Consider the following 24258-nt stretch of genomic DNA (forward strand, 5'->3'; position numbering starts at 1 on the left):
GTGTGCCTTGGAAAATCAGTCGTACTTTTTTTCTGTATATGAAGTACATGCATGCACCCTAGCCTTCTCCAGGAAAAGTTCTGCTACTTTGTTGTAAAAGTCTGATCACCTCCTGGTGAGCTTGGATCCGTCATCCTCCATCTTGGCCGTTAGATTCATTCAGCAGAGCATAAAAATATCTTTCATGCATTTGACATGCTGCTCTCCAGCTGGTGCTGCTGCTGTCAAACAAACGATGGCTTTTCCTGTCTATGGAAGGGCAGCAGTGACGAGCACCTTCCAGCTCACGCATGCCCCCGTCCCTTTCAGGATGAGACGAGTACCGCAGTGCCTCCGCATATGACATTTCTGTGTATTTTGTTGTCCGATTAGCAAGAATAATGACGTCACACTTACATTAAAGACATAACACAGGCTGTGGAAAGTCATTATACAGTATTATTGACATGCTGACAGACCTAAACTGGCAGGCACCAGGACCCAACTCAGACAGTAGTTGATAATAAGAAATAATAAGAAAATCTGTACAAAAATGATTGGTATCATACAGAAAATCCATTTACAATACGGTTCAGTGGACAAATATTTGTACGTCACTGCTTATTTCCTCCTCATTTCTACGTCAATCTTTTTTTTTTTTAACAGTGGAAAGTTTTCAAAGTCATTTTCCAAGGTTCCCCCTTCCCCTTCTCTTTCAGGAACATACATAATCTGTTAGCATCAGAGGAGCACACATGCATAAATAATTGACTAATTCACTTTAAGGGGGCCAGCGTAGATTAATTAAGCCTGAATACTAATTATGTTTTCTGTCTACACCAACTGACGCGGTTGTTGTGTTAATAAGGAACTGTTGGGTGGGTCACAATTACTGCGCACACATGAAAAGGATCACATTTTGAGGGTAAAATTGGCTGTATGCTAGATGCCTTGGATTAGCGGATTCATTTTCATTATTTGAAAATGGCTTTTTGAAAACAACGTGCCCTCAAATTGTGTCGCATATAGTCGCACACGCAAATAAGGGGTGGTTTTGTTTACTATATTATGGTCATAAAAGTGTTTTTATTTGTTTGGGATATATGCACGCACAATGTCTGAAAAGAATTTTGCAAATGACTAACTTTGTTCACTTCCTGTGTTTAAATTTGACCATTTTTATAAACGCAAGAGAAAATAATCAAGAATCGATCAGGGTGTCCAAAGTGCGGCCTGAGGGCCATTTACGGCCGGCAGCTGTTTTTTTTTTTTTTTTTTTTTTTTTTTTTTTTTTTTTTTGGGGCCCACACTAGATTCTAAAAATATAATTTTACAAAAAAACCCAGCAAAAATTTAGCAATAAGTAGGAATTTTACAAGAATAAAGTAAAAATACTACAAGAAAAAAGTTGCAATCTGATGAGGAAACATAATTTTACATTGTAATATTAAGAGGAAAAATAACATAATTTTTAGTAGCATAAATTTGAAATATTAAAGAAATACACAATATTAAACAAAATAAGAAATAAAGCTGCAATTTTTTGGAAAATGTTATGGGGAATAAAGTCATAATTGAAGTCGAAATAGTTGGAAAACCAAAAAAAACAGTAGAAATGAAAATAAAAAAACAGCTGTAATATTGAAAAAATAAAAGCAAAATTTTAGGAGAAAAAAGTTGGATTATAACGACAAAAAAGGTGCAGTTTTGCAAGCATTTCACTCAGTTGCATATCGTGAAATATTGAAAAAAAAATACGTAAAAAAATCTGAATAGTATGAGAAACAAACAAAACAAATGACGTAATTTCTGGAAAATTAGGTTGGGGAAAAAGTTATATTATGGGAATAAAGTCATCATAGTAACAGAAGAAAATGTACAAAGATTATTTAAGAAGAACCTTCAAGTATTTGGAAAATAATTAAAAAAAAAACAACCGCAAAAATGGGGGAAAAAAAATACCAAAGTTCATACTAATAATACACTTTTTCTACTATATCACAAAGCTGAGATGCATTTTTTTCTTGAAATATATATATAACTTCTTAGCATATCTACATGTGTTGCTTTACAAAATATGAACGTGGCCCCTTGCATCCTTTTATTTTTCAGCATGTGGCCCTCGCTGGAAAATGTTCGGACACCCCTGGAATAGACAAAAGAGTGTTAAAATAAAATAAATCAAATATATCGTAAAAAGAAAATGATACAATTAAATATTTTAACATTAAAAGTAACAAACTCATAGAAAATAAATAAAAATGAAAAATAGATTGAGAGATGGACAAAATAAATAAATACAGGAGTAAAGAAATGACAGAAACCTTGTCGAGTGTGTAAATAAATGCAGGATATCGATTAAGCAATAACAAATCAATCACATTATGCCACTATAAGGACCCTGCATGCTGAACAGAGGCAACATACACGAATCTGATATGTATATATATAATATATGTGTATATCCATATATGGACAAGGCATTTTTAAGTGAATTACATCCTCATGTAAGCCCTGTCATTTCTACAAGCACCCATGTCCTTGACTCATGCATGGGGTGGCTGTCTGCAAATGGTAGCTTGAGCTCTGTGAAGATGATTTTTTGTTGTCTATGCTCCCCTGGCAAGTAGCACACACTGGGACGGAGGAAGACAGCTCAAAGCCCGGGCCTTGTTTACAGCTGCGTGGGGAAGAAAACAGGCAGACGTAAATGAGGGTTGACGGTTTCATGAAGCACAATTGCTTGACGGCAGATTCAATGTGACTGGGCTGAACTGGGCGATGATCCGTACAGTATGCAAAATTCACTTTCTAGCTGGTCTGTGCCCACCAGCCCCCAGCAGCGAGCGGTCTTCCCCAAACCCTTCTAGCTATGCCTTTGAATGCAACAAGAACTGAACGAGGCATTGTTGTGCTCAATTCCTTTTGACAACAATTGCATTTACGGAGAAAGAAAGGGGCGAAAAAGTTGGTTTCGCCACCAGTTTCTTTCATCCTCCCGTGGTCACATTTTGTAAGCTCCAAATGAAATTGGGAAAGAGGTAGAATAAGACAAGGGAATGATGAATAATCTACTCAATATGCATGTTGCAATCGACCCAAATGTCTTGGCATAGGGTTCCAGAGCAGCACCACATATTTAACATGCCTTTTATATGCCAAATCTGAGCATGCGCGCCACGTTGTTGACGCTGCACATATCAGTATCTTTCTTTTTTTTTTTTTTGCTCCCCGAGGATTAAAATTGTTGTTTATCGTTTTGGAAATGCAACATCTGCACGTTCCATCCGGTTATGGCACATTAAACAACAGGCCTTGTACTTGCAAGGAGCATGCTGTCAATGTCAGTGGGATAAAGGAAAGCAGGATGAGAAGCAGACATTTTTTCTTAGCTCTCTCGAGGCTCACGTGGTGTCGCTTGGATTAGATTTTTACTGACAATGACCCAAAGCCTTCGGCCTGGGGTGCATGTACTGTACTCCTCATGTGGACTTTCCCATGTGTTTTCGAGGCGTTTTTTCCCCCCCACTTTAACTGGCAAAAATACATTCGTAGTCATCAGATGGCTTACTAACATTTGGAGGACAGTGAGCTCATTTACTGTACGTGTCACTGTGAGACACATGGAGGAGAACCAATAAACACACAAGCAACATGAATTGAAAAAATGTGAGTAAAATTAGTTGGCATATCAATCAATCCTTTATACGGCCTTTGGTCGATATGGATGCAGTAGAATCATGGGATTTCCCCCAAACAATCACACAAGACGGTCACGGAAACTGTTATAATTAAATATAAAGAAACGCATGTACAGTAATCACTCGTTTATGGCGATTAATTGGTTCCAGACCCGAGTGTGATAAGTGAATTTCCGCAAAGTAGGGTTCTTTATTTATAAATGGAGTATTTTCATAGTTAGAGCATAGAAAACAGTGTTCTAAATACAGTGTTTAATATTATTAGAGCCCTCTAGACATAAAATAACACCCCTACAGTCACCTTTACACTTGTATCACCCAATATAGTCGACATAATAAGAGAAAATAAGCCATGTAAGACATAAATAAATGTGTCCCGGTGCGAGACGAGCTGAGTGGGGGTGGGACAGGAAGTGACGCCAGGGGTTCAGAGTTGAGTTTTAGCTTGCATTTGGTTACAGCTGCAAGAGTAGCTTGTGTTAGGGTTCATGTGCCTTTTGTGAGATGCAGTGTTCCCTCATTTATTACGGGGGATAGGTTCCCAAAATAGCCCGCAATAAGTGAAACGGTGAATGGTCTTTCACTTGTATAACCAAGGCACTCAAAGCGCTTTGACACCGCTAGCACATTTACCTACTGATGTAGCAGCATCAGGAGCAATTGGGGGTTCAGAATCTTGCCCAAGGACACTTCGACATGATCACGGGACGACGGAGGATCGATTTCGCAACCTTCAGGTTGGGAGATGACCACCTGAGCCATACCATATCTAATTTGTTTACAATTATTATATACACTTTATACACAGGCACGAACATTTTCTCACATTTGTCTCTTGTTTAAACTCTTGTTTAAAGTGAGATTATTTTTGTAAAACCTGTTTACAACCTTCTAGATACAGTTTTTAATATTATTAGAGCCCATTACTAGAGGACAGGAAGTGACATGAGGGTTCAGAGACCGTGGAGGACTGTGGCGTGCAGAAGGTTACGCATTACACAAAGTAGGGCAATTTTAACACATGCGCACAAGCACGCACACACACATGCACACACAGTTCAGTTCCAAATGTGACGATTGTAAACAGTGTTATATTTGTAAAAACATTTTTATTTTGAGGTAAAACAACCCTTTTTTGTGTTGTTTATGCTACGGTGTAGTTGTTTCGATATTCGAGCTGTCACAAAAGCAAAAAATATTGGTGCCAAAGTGAAAGTTATGCTTGTGTCTTTTCACGAAAAGCTGTTTTTTTCTCCCGTTTTCCAGTCAGGAACTGATATTTTCCTGAAACTTACCTATGTTCTACTGATGATTACTAAAGAACGGAAAAAGATGGATACAAACTATTTTTCTGATGAAAGACGGGAATCTTTCTTTGGCAGGTTCCATGTTTATATAGCCATAGAACACAGTATTCTGTGTGCCTTGCAAAATCAGTCAAAATGATCTAAAATGGCCGGTACTGAAGGGGTTGTCTTTTGAAAAATGGCTGGGATTGAATGAGTTAAGAGGATTGGTCGTACCTTTTTTCAGTATATGAAGTAGATGCCCCCTAGCCTTCTCGAGGAAAAGTTCTGCTACTTTGTGTTAAAAGTCTGATCTCTTTAATAATACATTATACAAGATTTTGAATTTTTATTAAATAAAACATGAACATGAATTGTATCTTAGTTTATAACATGAATGACGATACATTTAGGAGGTGTTCATCCTAATAGTTTGCCTTTCTACTTTAAACACATCTGTGGTTGTAAACAAAATCGTTTGGTTTAGTTTAAGGTAAAACGTTATAGGGTTTTCCTTTTTGTCTTTTTGTTAAAGTGGTGCTTTTAGCCCCGAGGGTAACAATAACGATTTAAAGAGATAAGAGGTCTGTCCTCCTGTTGTTCTAATTTGATGATTAATTACAAGCAAAATATGTACCTGGGGAATAGCGTCTTTAGTGTCAATGACTAAACAAGGACAGAATTAGCTAAGTTTGGATATACTGTACCGTTTTTTTAATTTATTTTGCTTCCGATGAAGTTTGGGATTTTAATATCATGCAACAGATTACAATGAGCACTTCCATTTTCACCATTACATTGTTAACTGGTTTTGCGTGAGCTCTTGGTGATGTTGTGCAATTTTTTTTCCTGAGCAAAAATGACCTGATTCATTTTCCCATAATAGTTCCTTCTTAGCCAAACACCATCAGTCTTGCAGTGAAGGCGCATCTACTGTACGGGATGGGAATGGGAACCTAATAGAAAGCACATGAAGACCGCCAGTCTTGTACTCCCCCAGTCTTTGTACATGTAATTCAGAAAACTGATTGGTACCCAGTCGAAAGGAAAATGGTTTTTAAATAAGTTACAATTAGATAAGCATTAATCTCAGTGGTATAAATGAATGTCTCGCTGTAGGGCTTGTTGAATGTAAAAACAGATTTACAAAAACTCCTCTTACCAGATTGGTTTGGAAGTAGTACCCCCTGCCCCCCCCAATTTAATTGCACTGTCATTTAGAGTTGAAATAACCTCCCTAGCCATCCACTGTACCCCTTGATTTTCTCCTTTGAAATGAAATATTGTATACAAATACATGCCGTTCCTGGGTAGGAGCGCGGCTCATCACTGAAATCTGCATAAAATGATGCTTTGAGGCAGAAGAGCCCTTTTTATATATGGCGCATCCTTGTGTAAACATATCCATAACCGAAACAACAACAACTTATGGGATTTACCTCAGCGCTCGTATTGTTCCGGGCTCGGCAGAAATGAGAGAAATGTGGGACTGCTGAGTTTGTTCCACAGACTGCTGATTTCAAAGGGAACTTGCTTGAGACATTCCGTCTTGTTTCCATGTGACGCGAGTGTACAGTAGACCACCTACAGTTCTGGAAGAGCTGTGGATCCCACTCGCATGAATGCTGGGTGCTTGGATTATACCGCATAGGAATTATGGAGGTGTTATGCCCGTATGTGAATGTTTTTGTACTTCGACAAAATAGACGAAGACAGTTGATTCCGACTGTATAAAAAAAAAAAAGCAACATTCCATCGTTGTTAACGCCGTTATTGTTTTCCAGTAAAGGGTAATCTAATTCATTATAATTTCAAACATTACAATGAAACGTGTGGCATTATTATGCACTGATATTTATATGAACAATCATCATTCAGGAAGCTAAATTGTAGTCAACAAGAGTTGTGGTTACCTACAATTACAACTTAAATGATATTATTTGTTCCATCCATCCATTTTCTATGGCGCTTATCCTCACTATGGGGTATGCTGGTGCCTATCCCGAGAGGTGGGGTACAGGCACATAAAGACAAACAACCATTCACACTCACATTCATACCCATGGGCAATGAACCCAACATGACCATGTTTGGAATGCGGGAGGAAACCAAAGTACTCGGAGAAAACCCAAGCCCAAACGGACATTCAAACCCAGATCTTCCCGATTTCCTGACTGCGTAGCCAACATGTTAACCACTAGGCCACCGTTCGGCCCTACTTGTTCCATGAAATTGTATTGCATCAGATTTCAGCTTGTATGCGTTGCCATGTTAATGTAATCTGCCCAGGGCCTTCAAAATCAGGAGTGCAGGCCCATGTCACTTAAATACTATTGGCAATTGTGATTTTTTTTTTTTTTTTTTTTTTACCAATCAGATTTCAGATTCACATAACAGGGCCAGCAAGGCAGGCGTACAGTAAGATCAGTATTTTTCCATCCCCTGATTGGTTGGTGTCTAAAAGATGACTGGTAACTCGGTTACGAGCGCGCTTGAACGCATCATCAGATGAACAACGCAGCTGTTAATTGATCCTGTTCTGACACGGCGTTGTGCATTATCTGAACAAATAAGTGAGTTTATATACTTTATACGGTAAGTAAGCCTAGGAAAGTGTTTGTTCACCTCTTCCACTGGATGTCTTCGAGATTAGTGCTTACAAGTGAGTGGATAGTGTGGTGTATTTTCTTACATTTTTTGTGTTTTTGTCATGTCATTAGAGAAATATTGACTCTGAACTGCTTCAGGTTGAAGAGTTTGAAGCTGTTTAAAGATGACGTCTTCAAAGATTAATGGTTAAATGGGTTTCCTGCTTTACTAATAAGGGTATTCATCCTCAATTCTGTAATGCCACACATTAGTATATCGCATTTTTGTATATTATTGCTAGTTTGTATAATTGTGAGGTGTTTGTGGTGGTATGAAGAGGTGGATTGGGTCGCTTCAGTGTCCACTGAAGGCTCAGGTACCTAATGCAACCCCCACAACTGGTGTTGACAATTCCTTGTCGAGGAGTAGAATGCCATCCCGCAGCAGTGTGTGGCCGGCATGAGGCTGTTGTGACTGTATATTGTTCTTCCAGGCTTTACATTAATGTTCTAAAGGAGTGTCTTCACACAAGTCAACTGCAGAATAAGTTGTTTGGCGCAGACGGTAAAAATGTGCCTTATGTTTCGCACTTTCTCATTTCATTTGACAAAATAGCAGCTCTTAATGGACACTGTGCAGTCTCATGCTTGTGTGGATGCACGTGATTTTCCAGGAGTGTGTTCATAAAAATAAATAAATAAATAAATAAAACAGGAAACAAGGAGGATGTATTTTAATGTGACCTTCATTACACATTCATGTCAACTTTTCTTATCTATTTATGATGAAATTCTTTTCCACTCCTGTTGTTCAATTAGCGCTTGACCCCTTTAGCGGCGATGTAAATTAAATGACATTTCGGTGTCGTCCCATATTTAAAATACTGCGTTAGTTGCGGATCATAAATGATGATCTTCATTCTGCAGCTAATTTATTCATTTAACAATTTCCCTCCAGAAGTTACAGCAGAAGGCTCTGCAGCAACCTAAGCAGAAGAAATCCAAGTCGGCTGAATTTCTGATGGGTGAGTCCTGCTTGATGAGTTATTGCTCATAATTTGTGTAAGGATTAATTAACTAATTACAGACAAATGGCTTTGGGCTAAATTTTGCTCTTGCTTGTCAGGGCGCAATTTGTAATTATTTTAATCATTTCTTCTTCTCCTGTTCCCTCCCCCCACTCCTCTTCCTGCAAGATTTAATTTTAACCTAATTGTGTTTTAGTGTCATTCGAGGAGGATGCATGCGAACATTCTGGAGCAGACAGCTAACCAAATCTGGGTGTTTTGCTTTATTTTGCAACGAGGCAGTTTGACCCGACGCTTGCATCTCTCCTCTGTGTCACCGTGTGTAGCTGCATTTACGTTTCCGCTTATTTTGTCAGCGAGAGAAGGATGAGGTGGGCATAGAAAACCCAGCTTTCGACGGAGGAGGAAGCACCGAGTATTCCCTTCTTCCGGGCTGCCGAGAGAAATTCGAGGTGACAGGCCAGATAGCGCCCTTGCAGCTCACCAAAAAAAAAAAAAAATGGAGCTGCAAGCCCCTGCCAAAGAAAGAGGTGAAGCTTCATTTTTCATTAGCCTCAAATTTGTTGGCAGTAGATGTGTTCCTGATCTAACCTTTACTCCTGCTTTCTTTGCTTCCATTCAGGGGCCCCTCGGTCCCTGCATTCCAAAGCAAGCATGTCCTAACAAGCCTCTCCTATAACTTCTTCCTCCACTGGAGAACGCTACACTTGTGGGTGTTCTATCGCTATCTAGAAGCACCCTGGACACAATCAGCCTTGACTCCCACTCTCAGCTGCATGCCTTGTGGTGGGCTGGAGTCATAGGAGAGTGCATTTACATACACTACTATGATACCGAGCCCAGTCTGTGGCGCTGTACTCGCAACGCCCCCGAAACACGGCTTAGGGCCAATCAGGCATACAAATATGCCCCCTTATAATTCACTATGTCAGGGAGAACTCTTGAGGAATGGGATGGCAAATTAGGATGCGTTCAAGGTTGCGAGTGTGCCAGTTTTCTCAGGGATGAGTCACATGTCAGTTTCTTGATTTGATTTGTGTGGTTTATTTTGCTTTCACGCCGCATAGTAAGTAATTACAGTTGGTAATAACAGCGTTTAATGGTAAAGAGGTAGGTTTTGCAGTTTTTAAAATATCGTCTCAAAAGGCACAGAATGTGAGCAAAACTGAAGAAAAAGTCAGAGGCTAAACATACATAATATACAGAATAAGAATTTAGTGTATTAATATATAAAGGCTGATATTAGCAATACAACTATTGTAATGGTTGTTTTTTCATTATTTAAGTTTTTAATTTATTAATTGGACCTTAAGAAATAAAGAGGAAAAAACAAATTATGTTGTTTTTTACAAAGGCTGGCAAAAGATTACAAATTTGAATCAGATTAATCACAGTTTCCTAATTAATTAACCATGATTAATCACAATTTGCTATTATATCTGAAATATGCCCATTTTTCTGTATTACTGATGCCAATTACCTGGATTTAACATACTGTATCTTAATTAACAGCTGCAAATGAAATGAAAAAATTGAATCAGGCTAAAATATACGACACACTAATATACAGTAATTGTCTCTTTGCAATGTCTCTTGTATGTCTGCAATTTGTCTGAGCTAGGTTATCGGCATTAGCTTTAGCTTTAGACGAGATTTAGCTTTAGGGAGCGACATGGTGGTAGAGGCGTCTCCCAACCTGAAGGTTGCTGGTTCGATCCTCCGTCCTCCTTTAACCACGTCGAAGCATCCTTGAGTGACTCCTGATGCTGCGTCATCAGACGGTAAATGTGGTAACGGTGTCAAAGCGCTTTGAGAACCTAGGATGTGGAAAAGTGCTATCCAAGTGAAAGTCCATTTATCATTTTGATGTTTACACTTGCATTATTCAACACGTCCGAAAGGAGAAGGGAGATGAAAAGCTTATTTAAACGTGTTTCTTTCTCCATGTTTCACCAATTGCAGTCAGCTATGTCGCTCGTCTATGATGTCAGCAGTGGGTGACTCACAAAAATGTTCACACAAAACGTGTTTTTATAGTTTTACATGCATAAGACAATTCAAAAGCCGTATAAAGGATGAATGAAAGGGATGAATTAACATTTAAGGTCAATTTGACCTTTCAATGAAGCCCATACCTTTCCCGTCTTTTAACAAAACTTCTGGCCAATTTTCTTTAGGTCCATTTTGGCTTATTGAGGTGAGAAACACTGTTGAATTCAAGAAGTAACTCATGGCAAAACAGGAAGGTGGTGCTGAAGAGGAAGGTGTTGATCTGACTGGCACATCGTGTCTTTGGGAACAGTCAGGTCAAGAATCACGTCTTCAAGTTAAAATGTAACCTTAAATGTTCATTTATCCCTTTCATTCATCAATTCTTTGTATTTATATACATTTCAAGTTGTTTAATGCATGTACAACTATAATTGTAAAACTAAAAACATGCATTTTTGGCTTTCTGGAACAGATTAATTTGATTTACATTGTTTCTTATGGGAAAAATTGATTCGGTTAGCATTCATTTAATTTTTCGGACTCTCTGAAACGAATTAATGGCGCCAACCAAGATTCCACAGTAATAATAAATGAATTAACTGAGTATGAATGATAGACACTAGTTCCTCCACTTACCTTGTAACACCATTTTATTTTTAGAATCGATATGCTAAGTTTTAATGTTGTGCGAGCATACCGTTGTTTTATTAGGAATCAGAAAGAAATAATCCGGGTAAATATTTGCATGTCATTGAAGAGTCACATGGCTAATGTACTTTTCATTTTGGCCGTTTGTTGTGGTCTTCAACAGCACCTCTCCTGGTTCTCCAGTACATTTCATATGACAGCCCAAAACTTCTAAAACGGAGCCCCTTGCATGGAATGTCGAGTATAACATGATTTAATGCATATTTTTTTGCTCCAGCACCTGAGAAATACATGCAAAACTATTTAGATGGGAGTGAAATATTCAAGGGCCGTAATGAGAATGATTTGGGGTTAAGAAAGCTGCTCGGCGGGGTGCACCCTTAATAGAGCGTGCCCCCGAGCAGTCGGATTCCCATAAATTCTGTGCAGCAGACTTGATACCCATAGGTCAGTGATTGCTAATAAGAAGTCAATGAGACATGGGCCCAGGTTATTTTTCTTTTGGATCTACTTTTCCACACTTGCCCGCTCCTCTAGGCCGCTGACCTCCCAGTATTTAGACGGTATTGTCTTTGAAATTCCAGGTACTTTTGAGCTTGTCGACTTTCTCATTAGTCCCTTTTGAACACAGAAACATATGGCAGTCGTATTTAAGAGATTGCCTGCCGTGACCTTTTGCAGCATGCTAATTAGGCCCCAGAGCACTGCAGGCCGTGGAGGGGTGCACACACAAACCCTGCACACTCGCTCTTTTGCTCTCTCTCTCGCTCTCTCTCAGTTCTGCCTCTCTGCTCGGGTCTCATCCCGACTCTGCCTTATCAGGAAGCAGCCGTTGGCCCTGCACCTTCCACAGTCAAAATTAACATTTCGCTTCATGTGTTTCTAATAACCACTAACCTGAACCTGTACCGCCCCGCGATCGCCCGCCCCGCCACCACCAGCAAACCTCTCATTCTCCCACTTTTCACAGGAAATGAATGTGCGAGAAATTACTTTGACCCGGCGTCGGCGGAGAAGACGGACCCAAGGCTGAGCAGCGGCGCGTCCGGGGTCGACGGCAAAGATGAGCTTGAATTAAGTACGCCACTCGCCATCATAATAGTTCTCCTCGGTTCATTAAAGTGAGGTGAGAGAGATCACCATTGCTGACGACAGGTACGGTCTATGTAAATACACCAAATGATGGCGTCGCTAGATTGGCTCCCCCCACTTCACTGTCATTGATGAAGGTCACGTATCATTGGTCAGTTTTCCATTCCCTTCCCGTCCAACTCAATAGTTCGCAGCCCCCTCCTAAAGTAGGCCTATTAAAAGCAAGCTCCTGGGAGCCAAGTAATATGCATGTTATAATGAAACATGGCTATTAATGGAGAAGCCATTTCACCTGTATCTTTTTGGATATCACTGCCGTGTAATGTCAAAGGATTCACTAAAGCAAATCTCATCACATGATGACAGGCCGGCTAACAGGCATGTTAATGCGCCCACTTCATTACCCGGCCGCTTGCACTCCATTTTCACCCTCTCTTGTCCCAGTAGTTTGCATGTTAATATGTGCGATACATTTTTAAAGCATACTTTTGAAGGTAGTCTCATTTAGATTTTATACTAATTGTTTTGTTTTTTTCCCAGCCACATTAAATGCAACTGAAAATGGGCAAAGGAGGGCTGTGTCTTTGTATGAAGATGACACCTTCATCGACATACCCGGTATGTAATTGCCATCATTTTAGAATAAATACTTTAAAAGTGAGCATACACTAAGAGTACATTGGTTTGAAAATAATACAAATACGTACACTGCATTTGATACGCCTGCACATTTAATGCAATGGTTGCCTAAATCACACTTTTTTCATAGTTTAGCTGGTTCTACCACCTACAGACCGCTGCGACTTATGTATCCAAATATTAGGGGTGCAACGAAACCGAACATTCGCGGTTTGGTTTGATTCAACACTCGAGTGTCACGGTTCGATAGTTTTGATGCAAAACGTAAAATATTATGACTTTGTTCAATTGCATTTTGTTGAAGTTACCAACATTTGTTTTAACCCAGGGCCGCACGGTGGGGTAGTGGTTAGTATGTTGCCCACACAGTCAGGAGATCTGGGTTTGAATCTTCATGTGGGTATATCTGCATGGAGTTTGCATGTTCTCCCTGTGCGTGTGTGGCTTTTCATTCCAAAAACATGCATGTTAGGTTAATTGGAGGCTCAAAATTGCCCATAGGTGTGAATGTGAGTGTGAATGGTTGTTTGTCTATATGTGCCCTGCGATTGGCTGGCGACCAGTCCATGGTGTACCCCGTCTCTCGCCCAAAGTCTCCGTCTCCGGCATATCCCTGCAAGCCTAACGAGGAGTGCGTGGCATAGAAAATGAATGTGTTTCAACTCAAAAGTACAGTTTTCAAATGAAAGGTGTTTGGTGCAGCTGTGCCTATCTCACTTTCGACATTTTTACATAGTTACGACCATATAAAACAAAAACTGCACCTTGTAAAAATAATAGTAAAATAAATAATAAAAAATACAATAATTCACAATTCGATTCAGCACGCGAATAAAGATAATTACACATAAATACTGTAGTTCTGTTCATAGATTCATTCATATTTCAATCAAACTAGGTGGCGTTCATTATTTCCACAGTTCATGGACACATCCAGTTTGCTGTTAAAATTTACAATTATATAAAAAAATACAAATGACAATAAAGCCGAAGTCAAGGCAACGCATAAAAAAACATGAACCATCAGAAGAGGTTTTCAAGTAACAGCAATAATAATAAGTGGAAAAAACCACATTTCTGGAGCACACATGGGCAAACAATAGACTTCTTTTGCATATAACTAGCCGCTACAAACGCAATTTATTGGTCATATTGACTGACATGAACCAAGGAGTGAACATCACCGTTGTTCACAGCTGTAAGAGAGTGCTCTACTGTAGGCTAGCAACGCAGAGGATGAAGAATGCATTGGATTCATTGAAGTGGGTTGCGATTGGGAGCTTGGTGAACTTGCTTACCTGTAACTTGTTTGTTGGACTTGCTGGCCTGTTGTGTTAATTTAGCCTAATCAGCCTCCCGGGTATGCTACCGTGTAGCTGAATAACTGTGCATGTGTTACGTTAACATACCGGACACTAGCGGTGCAACAATACATACTGCATATCTGTATCGAACTGTTTGATAGAATGGTCTCAGTTCGATGAATGATTGATACTGTAACCCAGATGTAGATGTCAGCTGACATCAAAATCACCGCAGGAGGAAGCAATCAGCGCCTTCCGTTGTGCCTAGCGGCGTACTAACTTAATTCTGAGTTGAAAAAGATGTTGGTAATTTAAGTAGACGGTAAAAAATTAAGGAAAATGTATTTTTTGTACCGTCACACTCCAAGTATCGAATGGAATCGAACCGAACCGTAAGTTTTCGTTGCACCCCTACTGGACACCGGTTGAGCCTGTCATTCCGTGTGCTGAAAAACTTGCCTCTTCAGATTAAATGGCTGTTCTTGGTCTTGGAATTTGTGAAATAAATTTCAAAATAAATGTGTCTTAAACCTCGGAGCGACTTATAGTACATATAAGTCATATAATACAGATCATTAGAAAGTTTTTTTTAATGGCTTATGGGCAATTAGTTGCTTGATGGCGGCCATGTTTTTCAACCAAACGTCCTCAAATTTTCCACACACGTGTATGTCCGTCCCCCAAAGGTGTGTACCAAATTTTGTGATGATTCGGCTAAACACCATAAAGTTACAGTGGGGTGTTTTGCAGATGGGTGTTAGAAATTTCAAGTCAGTCGGGCATATGGGGTTTAATAACTGCGGTACCGTGTGGTATATTTGTCCGAAAAATAAAAGCACACACAACACAACAGGGGTGCGTGTTTCGACAAATGTTCACCTTTTTGTGTGCAACTGTTCAGGAGTAGAAGAGTTAGCTTCCCCAAACATATCATCAGGACCGCATTGACTATAAAAATAAACGTGCTCAATTTTGTTCGGCTTTTATTAGCAGGTTTTATATTAATGAAGGAGCAGAATATTAGAAACATCTCTCAGTGTGTCGCACTGCGGTTGTGCCGCTGTATTATGATGTCATGTTTCAAATCTATTTTGTGAATATTTGTCATAATGGCCCCGGTGATGATTGCGCTATCAGTGTTGACCAATGAGTGACGACCGGAAAGTCTCCAACGTTGAGTCGTCTTTGTATTCGTATATAAGACGTGCAGTCCAGAACAAAGCCCATGACCAGAGCTCACTGGTAGCGAGTGCTTTCCAAGCAGGGATTGCTCATTAGCACACTTTCATTGAAATACGTGGCAGAGCAGGGCCACATTGAGGTGCTTTAAGCTCAGCATTGTTCCGGATGAAGACACTCGCACCAGATCCTGTTGACATGACGCACGTCTACCTTGTAATTCCCGCACACAAGTGATGGGTTTAGGGCCGCTTCAACGCGGTAGAATTTAGTCGGGCTTGTATTATTTGCCTTTGTCTTGGATTTAGCTGTACCGCAGAGATTAGCAGCCCCGTCGCCATTGTTTGGAAATGTTCATGAAATCCCACAGCAAAAAAAAAAAAAAAAGTAAAGAGGATCTTGGATTAAGAGTTCCTGCATGCAATACAGACTAGGAAGCAGGCGAGGAAAGACTTCACCAAGCTACAATAGTCTACCAGACAATCACCTTACGTTGTTGTGTGGATGCCTCCCACCGGTGTATCGGCCACACGTCTTCAATGCAGCGGCACACGTGGACATTTTGACACTGCTTCTCTGGCTTTTGTTCCGCCACAAATATGTATTAATACAAGGGATAGTGGACAGTTTTTCAGGAAAAAGAAATCCTGGAAAATCCTTTTATTCCGATGTTTCTTTTCTAGCTAGACAAATTCTCTTACTGGAAAAACCCCCCCCACAGAACTGGCATCTTATATATCCTAGTTCTGTGTTATGCATTGATATCAGCTTGTACGTGAAAAGCATTAAATGGGCGATAACAGCTTTGGCGCTTGCACATATGGGACTGCACACGTCGCATATACTGTACACAGAGACGCTTAAAGAATAGATTCCGCTTTCTACCAACGAGGCGGCTGATGTTTTAGCTCCAATTTTAGGGTCTAATTCCTGGTTGGTAAAGAAAATGTGTTGTGGAGGTGTCGGGTAGCTGATGAGGATGAGGATTTTCAGGAACATGAAAGCAGGCTTGCATCATATAAGCACGTGATAACAACCTATACCGTATTTGTATGTTAGGTTAATTGAGCACTCGAAATGGCCTGGATGTTACCTGGGGTGGGCTCCAGCTCCCCCGCGTTATAGGATAACCGGTATAAAGAATAGGTTTTTGAGAATGAATATTTGTTTCTGGCAAACGCAAATGGGCATCCATCAGTACGTGTATGCATGTGATAATGTTTATGCGTGCCGATTTATTCATGTGTGTGAGTGCATGCCCACTGATGTTATCTCTCCAGGTGCAGTGGTCGCCTCCGGGGATGGGGAGGTGTTAGAGGTGAAGGCGGGTAATCCAGTGCTGCTCCACAGTGGTGGTGGTGGTGGTGGTGCCTCAGGCGCCGAGCCCTCCCAGGCCAGTACCACTACCAAAACAGAAGATGGGCCCGGTACTGGGCATGGAGGGGATGGAGTGAGGGGCGTAATGAGCAGAGAAAGCGCTGTAAAAAGTAATGCTGTTCTTTTCAATTTCATTTCATGCACAAAAAAAAGACAAATGATGTTATTTATAAATAAATAAATAGGAATTCTTCTTATTATACTGTATATACTGTAATACTACTACTAACAATTATTATTATAATAAAAGCTATATAATAAGAATGATTTTAAATGATTAAAAATGCGTAATTATATTTTTATAATTAAATGTATAATTATTTATTATGGTAATATCATAATATATACATTAAATATCATAGTAATAATTTAATTAATAATTGTAAACAATACTATAATTAATAATTAAAAAAATAATTACATAAATTTAAAAAAAAATCTTTTACTGATGTAAAACCAATTATTCCAATTATTCTGAGGTACTTTCATTTATATAGAACCTTTCACTGAGCATAATTCCATGTGTAGTCATAAAAATAAAGAAAAAGCAAACATATTCATACAAGTGTCCCGTACTTGCATGAATATGTCTGCTTCAAAGTCCAAACAGCCAGCGGAGGCTCGCTTAAAAGTCGCCATTTTCAGATGCTTTTATTAAAAAAAGTATTTTATGAAGAAATTGTTTTCGATTTAACAAAATAGATTCTTCCTCATTGGATGCAAAAATAAAATAAAAAAAAACTAAATATATATAAATACAAATAAAATATTGAAGTAATAAAATGTAATAAATATAATAATAATAATATAAGTAATAAAAATAATGTATAAAAATAAACAAAGATACATAAATATGATCAAATAAAATGTATAAAAAATAAGTTATGAAATAAATTATCTGAATTATAAAATCAATATATAGTCATAATGAAAAATATAAAAATTATAAAATAACATATAAAAATTATAAAATCGTTAAATAAACTATAGGAATTTTAAAAATAAAATATATAGATTATTAAATAATGCAAATTTGTGTACTGCTATGCCAAATAAGTAGCCTACAGGCTAATACGCGGCATGCTGCAATGGTCTACAAGGCGAGCTAATGTCACCACTTTGGGAAGACAAATTGTAATTTCCCCTGCATTGGAAATATTGTATTTTTATGTTTTTGAATCATATCCAGTAGTACTCAACCTCTCCACTGGTTGTTTATTTTTTATAATTTGTCTTTTTATTAATTGTATTCTGCATTTTACTTGTTGCATTTGTATTATTTTCATCAAACAATATGTTGTAAAAGGCATGCCCACGACCCTAGCGAGGACAAGTGGATAGAAAATGGACGGATGGATGGATGGATGCTGTAAGAGAATGATCTGATGCCTCGGTGGTCGTCGTCTTGTTGCAGCAAAGACAACTGAGGAGGTGGTCCCCCGCCATGCTCTGCTGCTGAGGGAGCGTGCGCGACCTGACATGATCACGCTTGGCAGCCTTTCACTGCAGCAGGTCAGCGCTACAAAGAGGAATATCTGTGTCATCCTCCCATATTCACCAGCACATCAGCCACGTCCATTATGTTGCATGCGTATGGGTGCAGCTCGAGCTAATGGACAAAGGATATGTGTGTGTGTGTATGTTTATATGTGTGCACATGTAACTTTTTCCCCTTACTTGTGTCTTTGGCCCACTTTTTTGCCTTTTTTCCCCCAGTGCAACTATTTTGATATTGCTACGTCTCATTCACGGAATGTCTCCTGAATGCACTCAAGTAAAAAGCTTTTAGAAAATCAAGCATTTAAGATGGTGAAAGAGGTTGCAGGATGGCTACAAAATTAGTTCCAGGTATTTTCTTTTGGATGTGTGCTAGCTTACTTTATAACCACTTGGACAAGAGGATGCAAATGTGAGCAACACTAGCGCAGCTACGTGCGCTACAGTGCGAACATTACTGTCATATTTTAACAGCAACGTCAGGCTAGGTTAGCCTATTCGCTGAAGAAAAGCAAAATGGTCAAACTTCCAGCTCCCGCGTTTTCAACTGACCGACGGATAGTTGGCAGAGCTCTGGGTTTTATTTTAAGATGTGTAGCGAAGCCTCTTTATTTTTTTTTTTAAGCTGTACTCTGAAGCGCTGGGAGTATAGTTGGGGTGGGTCTTAATTAATGTCTGTTGTTTCATTGATAGGTTTAACAATAACCATCTTATTTTCCTTCTAAAGCAAACTAGAGCATGACTTGCATTCCCATTGGTCACAGCATAAACGAGTCAATGCAAGAACGTGGCTTCTACTGTGAGGAAATGCAGATCAACATTTACATGCCTGTGTAAACAGATTGCAGAACTTATATCCACTGTATATTTAGTCATAATCTCCCTTGAAAGGAGAGTAGGAGTACGGTATTGTCGGAATAGAAAGGGAGTGTAATTGGCGAAAAATGGTCCAACAATGTCTCAGCGTCACTGCGAAGTCAAAGACGAAGTTGACTCATCCCTCCGTACTGGATAATCAGTGTTGTGATATTTATGCAGAGTTTCCACACCCACGACCCCATTCAAACTCCATGATCCACGAGAGATTTCACATCTATTTCAAAGAAAATAACTGTGCTTTTCTTCTCGAGCTATTCTTTCATGGGAAGCCTATACATGAAGTATTGTCACTGAGCTGTGTCAATGTGTCGTGTGGATGTGCTGACTGGGATGTAAACTCTCACTCTTGAAACGCAACATATCTTCAGGGTTTGGCCCGGTATCGATTCACTGCAGATTGCGCTGGAGTTTGTTTATTGTTGCTCTTCCGTTGTGCAATGACAGCATGCATGTACATTTACAGCAGGCTGCTGAGAAGACGCCGCGGAATTGGAGTCAATGGGCAAAGATGAAGAGGAGACTGATGGCGGTCTTCAGTGGGAATGTTGTAGTAAGTGATGATCTTCTCCAGGGGCAACGCTATAAAAATTAAACTACAAAAAAAAAAGTGAAAAAGTGTTCGACCCTTTCCTGATTTCTTACTTTTTTGCATGTTTGTCACTTAAATTTTTCTGATCATCAAACAAATTTAAATATTAGTCAATGACAACACAACTGCAACAACACAAAATGCAGGTTTTAAATTCAACTATTTTTATTAAGGGAGAAAAAAAATCCGGCCGGACATTCTCCTTCAGGATTTTTTGGTAGATGGCATTCATGGTTGCATTTATGACAGCAAGTCTTCCGGGTCCTGAAGCAGCAAAAACAGTCCCAGACCATCACACTACCACCACCATATTTTACTGTTGGTATGGTGTTCTTTTTCTGAAATGCAGCATTTTTACAAGAAGTTAAACTTTTGTCTTGTCATACCACAAAGTGTTCTTTTTGTTCAGCAGTGGTTTTGGTCTTGGAACTCTGCTATGCAGGCCGTTTTTGCCCAGTGTCTTTCTTATGGTGGAGTCATGAACAGACCTTAACTGAGGCAACTGAGGCCTGCAGTTCTTTGGATGTTGTTGTGGGGGTCTTTTGTGACCTCTTGGATGAGTCATTGCTGCGCTCTTGGGGTCATTTTGGTTGGCCAGCCACTCCTGGGTAGGTTCACCACTGTTCTGTTTTCGCCATTTGTGGATAATTGCTCTCACTGTGGTTTGCAGGAGTCCCAAAGCTTTAGAAATGCCTTTATAACCATTGACTAACATTAAAATATGTTTGAAGATCTGAAACATTTAAGTGTGACACACATGCAAGAAAATAAATCAGGAACATTTGTAGATTGTAGATCTTGTAGTAGCAGTACCAATTGGGGAAAAAAGTACATCGCAGAAAAATAACACAAAAACAGGACGAAGCCACACAATACAAAAATACAACTACGGGAGCTGCTGAAAAAACTAAGCAGAGCCTGCGCATGAACTCAAGACAGACAACAATAAGAAAACAGCCAATGAGCAGGGTGGCACAACAAGAGGAGAAGGTTGGGCTTGAAGCGAGCGTAGATGTTGCAACGATCTGGCGTGCAAGCATGGCTTAAGAAGGATGATTGGAATTACTCCCAGGTGCGTGTACGTGGCTCCGCCCTGGCAGGACCAGCAGCACACTGCAACAGAGAGCAGACAGGAGGCAGCAGAACATAACACAGGGAACTCTTCAATCATCTTTATTATGTCTGTGTGTGTGTATGGTGGGTTATGTGTTCATAGAACACATGCAGAATGATGAACAACTCTGTTTCTGTCTCATTTCTTCCTCTTCTTAAGCACTGTGCCCCTTGCGCTGATGAGATGTGTATTTCTGAGTGTCCATTATATTTTTTTACAGCTGCATAATAACCCACCATGACACCTGAACTTAGTTAAACAAAAAAGGTGACAAACACTAATGAACTGACGAAAGAACTCGTAGGAAAGTACGAAGATTGCATCTGTTCACTATTTAACGCACGTTGCAGGGGGAACGTTTTAAGGGAGACACATAACAAAGTGAGCCGGGCCAGTGTGTGTAATGATTGCACCTGCTTCTGAAGTTGACAATTATTTTCAAGTGAGCAAGCTTTACAGCTCTAATCGTCCACTTTTTAAAGTTAAGTTTGTAAGGGACGAGGATGAAACAGCGTCTGCGTGGCTCTTCCGTTCCCCCCCTTCCTCCATCCCTCTACTGTTCACCAACAAGGGTCTTCAATAAAGGTAAACGTGATGATAAATCTTAATTTATCCCTTTCATTCGTCATTTTTGCATGTAAAACTCTAATTATTCTCGATAAAAAAATGTTTTCGTGCATATTTCTGAGTGTGGATGGGATTACTGATATTATTTCAGATGTTGTACTGTAATTGTGTCTTGTCTGCTAGTGATGTGCAATACCACTGATTTGGTTTCCGATCCGATACTGGGTAAAATCAGGGTGGCTTTGGCGATATTGATCCGATACCAATACTGCAACTACACCTAATGTGTCTGGTAAATATTACTAAGTAGTGTATTTCAAACCATAGTATAAAGAATACGAGGAAACGTCAGAGTAATTTATTAATTTGCAGTATAGCCAAGCTGATATTCAACAACAGAAAAAACACAGGACAAAATCATGCAAAGTATGTGAACATGGTATTTTAAACAGTGAAAAAAGAAAATAATTAAAACAATAAAACCATTCAATTGAATGATGATTAAGAACTACTGTAAGAATGAAAACTTTATTCACAATTCACACACGGCTTCATTAGGTATCGACTTGAGATTGACTGACAGTGCAGTGTGACGCCGCGCTTACACATTACGCACTTACTCAGGCGCAAGAAAAAGTAGTTCTCACCAAACGTCTCATTTAGACGTGTTTCTGTTAATGATATACGTTCCCTCAAATGACTGAAGTATCAATATTTTCATTTGAGAGTCGATTTTAGAGCAGGAAGAGCTGGTAGCTGCATATCACTATTTCTGACAGTCAAGCCTGGCAGCGGTGGGTTGTGGTCTGGGGCTGCACGAGTGCAGCTGGCATTGCGGCGCTGCGGTTCATTGAAGGGAAACACAAATTCCAACATGTTCGGTGACATTCTGAAGCAGAGCATGATTCCCACTCCCTTGGGAAACCACGTGCTGTGCAGCAATCCCTCGTTTATTGCGGTTAATTGGTTCCAGACCCGACCGTGATCAGTGAATTTCTGCAAAGGATTCCTTCTTTATAAATCAAATCAGTTAGCGCATGGAAAACCTGCTTACAACCTTCGAAAGGTAACAGGTTTTAACATTATTAGAGCCCTCTAGATATGAAATAACACCCCTATAGTTACCTTTACACTCATATTACCCAATAAAGTAGACATAATAAGATAAAATAAGATATATTTTACATAAATAAGACAACACAGACTCATATGTTAGCATTGGGGGGAGTTCCTTGTTTTTATACTTCCAGTTCTGTACAGTACTTCCTGCAGTGGCTGTTGTCTAATCAATGGAGCATGACTGACACCTAGTGACCAGTGTAGAATATTACATATAATCACAAAGTATTTGTATTTTACTTCATTTAGCCATTTTTATGCTTGAAATGTGCTGAAACATGCATATTTTTGACTAATAATGGACCCTATTCGACCACCTATGGAAGTGTTTTCTTCCTGGTCGATCATTCATGTACAGTAGATATATTGTGTTTCATTGAGTCCGCTATATATTGTTAATGTTAATTGTTGTCCTTTGAACTGGTAGAACTCAATTGCATCACACTGAGAGGTGGTTGGCGTAGAATGTGCAGGTATATCTAACATTGCAATTGGTGATGGGTGAGTGCCCATAGTGTTTGATAAACTTGGATCATTTCTGAATTAGTGCTCTAAATTGTGTTCCTAAAAAAGAAAGAGACTCCTCATTAAATAGATGATGTTCATTATTGTTATAGTTAATATAGATTGTTGTGTTTAAAGGCCCCTCACCCACAGAGCCGTGAGGCAGCAAGAGAAGCAACTCGACGCAGACACAACACACTTCCCCGCTGGTGAGTCCAGCCCATTTCGTTTTCATATTTCTCCCCATACGTACATCTGATGGCACATCATCGCTACCCGCGTGAAAAGCATCCCCACTGACATTTGAGAAAGCATGTAATCATATAAGTCCTCCGCGCGCATTGCATTGTGGGTAGGATGGCTCGGGGCCATGAAAATCTGTCCATGTCATTGGGCTCGGAGGCGCATCAGTTCTCGCTGCGTCCACTTGAAGCCAGAGATCACACGTCACATCTCGCAAAGCGAGCACCCCCCCCCCCCCTCCCCCCCAAGGGCACGCGGCTCAGCATGTTTGGGTTTTTAAGTAATTATGGGCCAGCATGGCGGCTGACATGATAGAATCAAGAAACTACTGCGCCCATCAGGATCTTCTGTTGTGTTTGCCTGCTTTATGGGTGGGTGGTAGTTGGACACCAGCCCTGTCAGATGAATGTAGTTGGGAGTTTAGCGCTATGACCTCCTCTCGACAGCTTTGAACCCTGTAAATTCCTTCTGATATCAATGGTGGGTGGCTATTAGACACGGGAGACTTTGTATGCATCACCTAGGGCTACATCTGCCTGGAATTGAATGAGAAATTATTTCACGTTTGCTCTCGCTGTGCCCATGAAAGGAAAAAGAGGGGAGACATGGAGCTGACTTGTGGTTTTTGGAACAAATGTAATTCATTTGTCTCCACTGTTTCTGATTTAATGGAGGTTGAGTAATTGCATTAGGAGGCACATTGTGCCTTGTTGTGAACTGATGAAAGCACACGTAATACTTTTGATAGGCAAACAGAGACGGCGGGGAAAGGAAGAAAAGAAAGAGCCGGCGCCTGCCTTTGATGCCGAGCATTTATTTGCCGAATTATCCTTCTTTTTACTTGCATCTTATCCCCAGTCACAGGCAGGCCAGGGCCCCTGTGATATTGCTTTATTTTGAGGAATTAAGAGACGTAGCGAGAAGACAGAGGGA

General features: G+C 39.8%; 1 protein-coding gene across 10 annotated transcripts in view; it reads left to right on the forward strand.

Moving 5' to 3' along the window:
* ofcc1 (orofacial cleft 1 candidate 1) overlaps window positions 1–24258 on the forward strand; it is a 126336-nt gene that overhangs the window by 19488 nt on the left and 82590 nt on the right. For 5 of the 10 annotated variants that reach the window (XM_054766169.1, XM_054766172.1, XM_054766170.1 and 2 more), the window contains 8 exons: window positions 8513–8579; window positions 8939–9112; window positions 12193–12300; window positions 12855–12932; window positions 16717–16923; window positions 18228–18325; window positions 19653–19739; window positions 23221–23291. In XM_054766169.1, coding sequence (XP_054622144.1) covers window positions 9082–9112; window positions 12193–12300; window positions 12855–12932; window positions 16717–16923; window positions 18228–18325; window positions 19653–19739; window positions 23221–23291 — 680 coding nt within the window. In that variant the 5' untranslated portion in view covers window positions 8513–8579; window positions 8939–9081. Of the gene's footprint in view, window positions 1–8512; window positions 8580–8938; window positions 9113–12192; window positions 12301–12854; window positions 12933–16716; window positions 16924–18119; window positions 18326–19652; window positions 19740–23220; window positions 23292–24258 lie in introns of those variants that run through there. The other 5 variants (XM_054766171.1, XM_054766173.1, XM_054766175.1 and 2 more) reach the window with 5 other exon arrangements.

The sequence above is a fragment of the Dunckerocampus dactyliophorus genome, chromosome 21, assembly GCF_027744805.1.
Source record: "Dunckerocampus dactyliophorus isolate RoL2022-P2 chromosome 21, RoL_Ddac_1.1, whole genome shotgun sequence".
NCBI classification, from domain to species: domain Eukaryota; kingdom Metazoa; phylum Chordata; class Actinopteri; order Syngnathiformes; family Syngnathidae; genus Dunckerocampus; species Dunckerocampus dactyliophorus.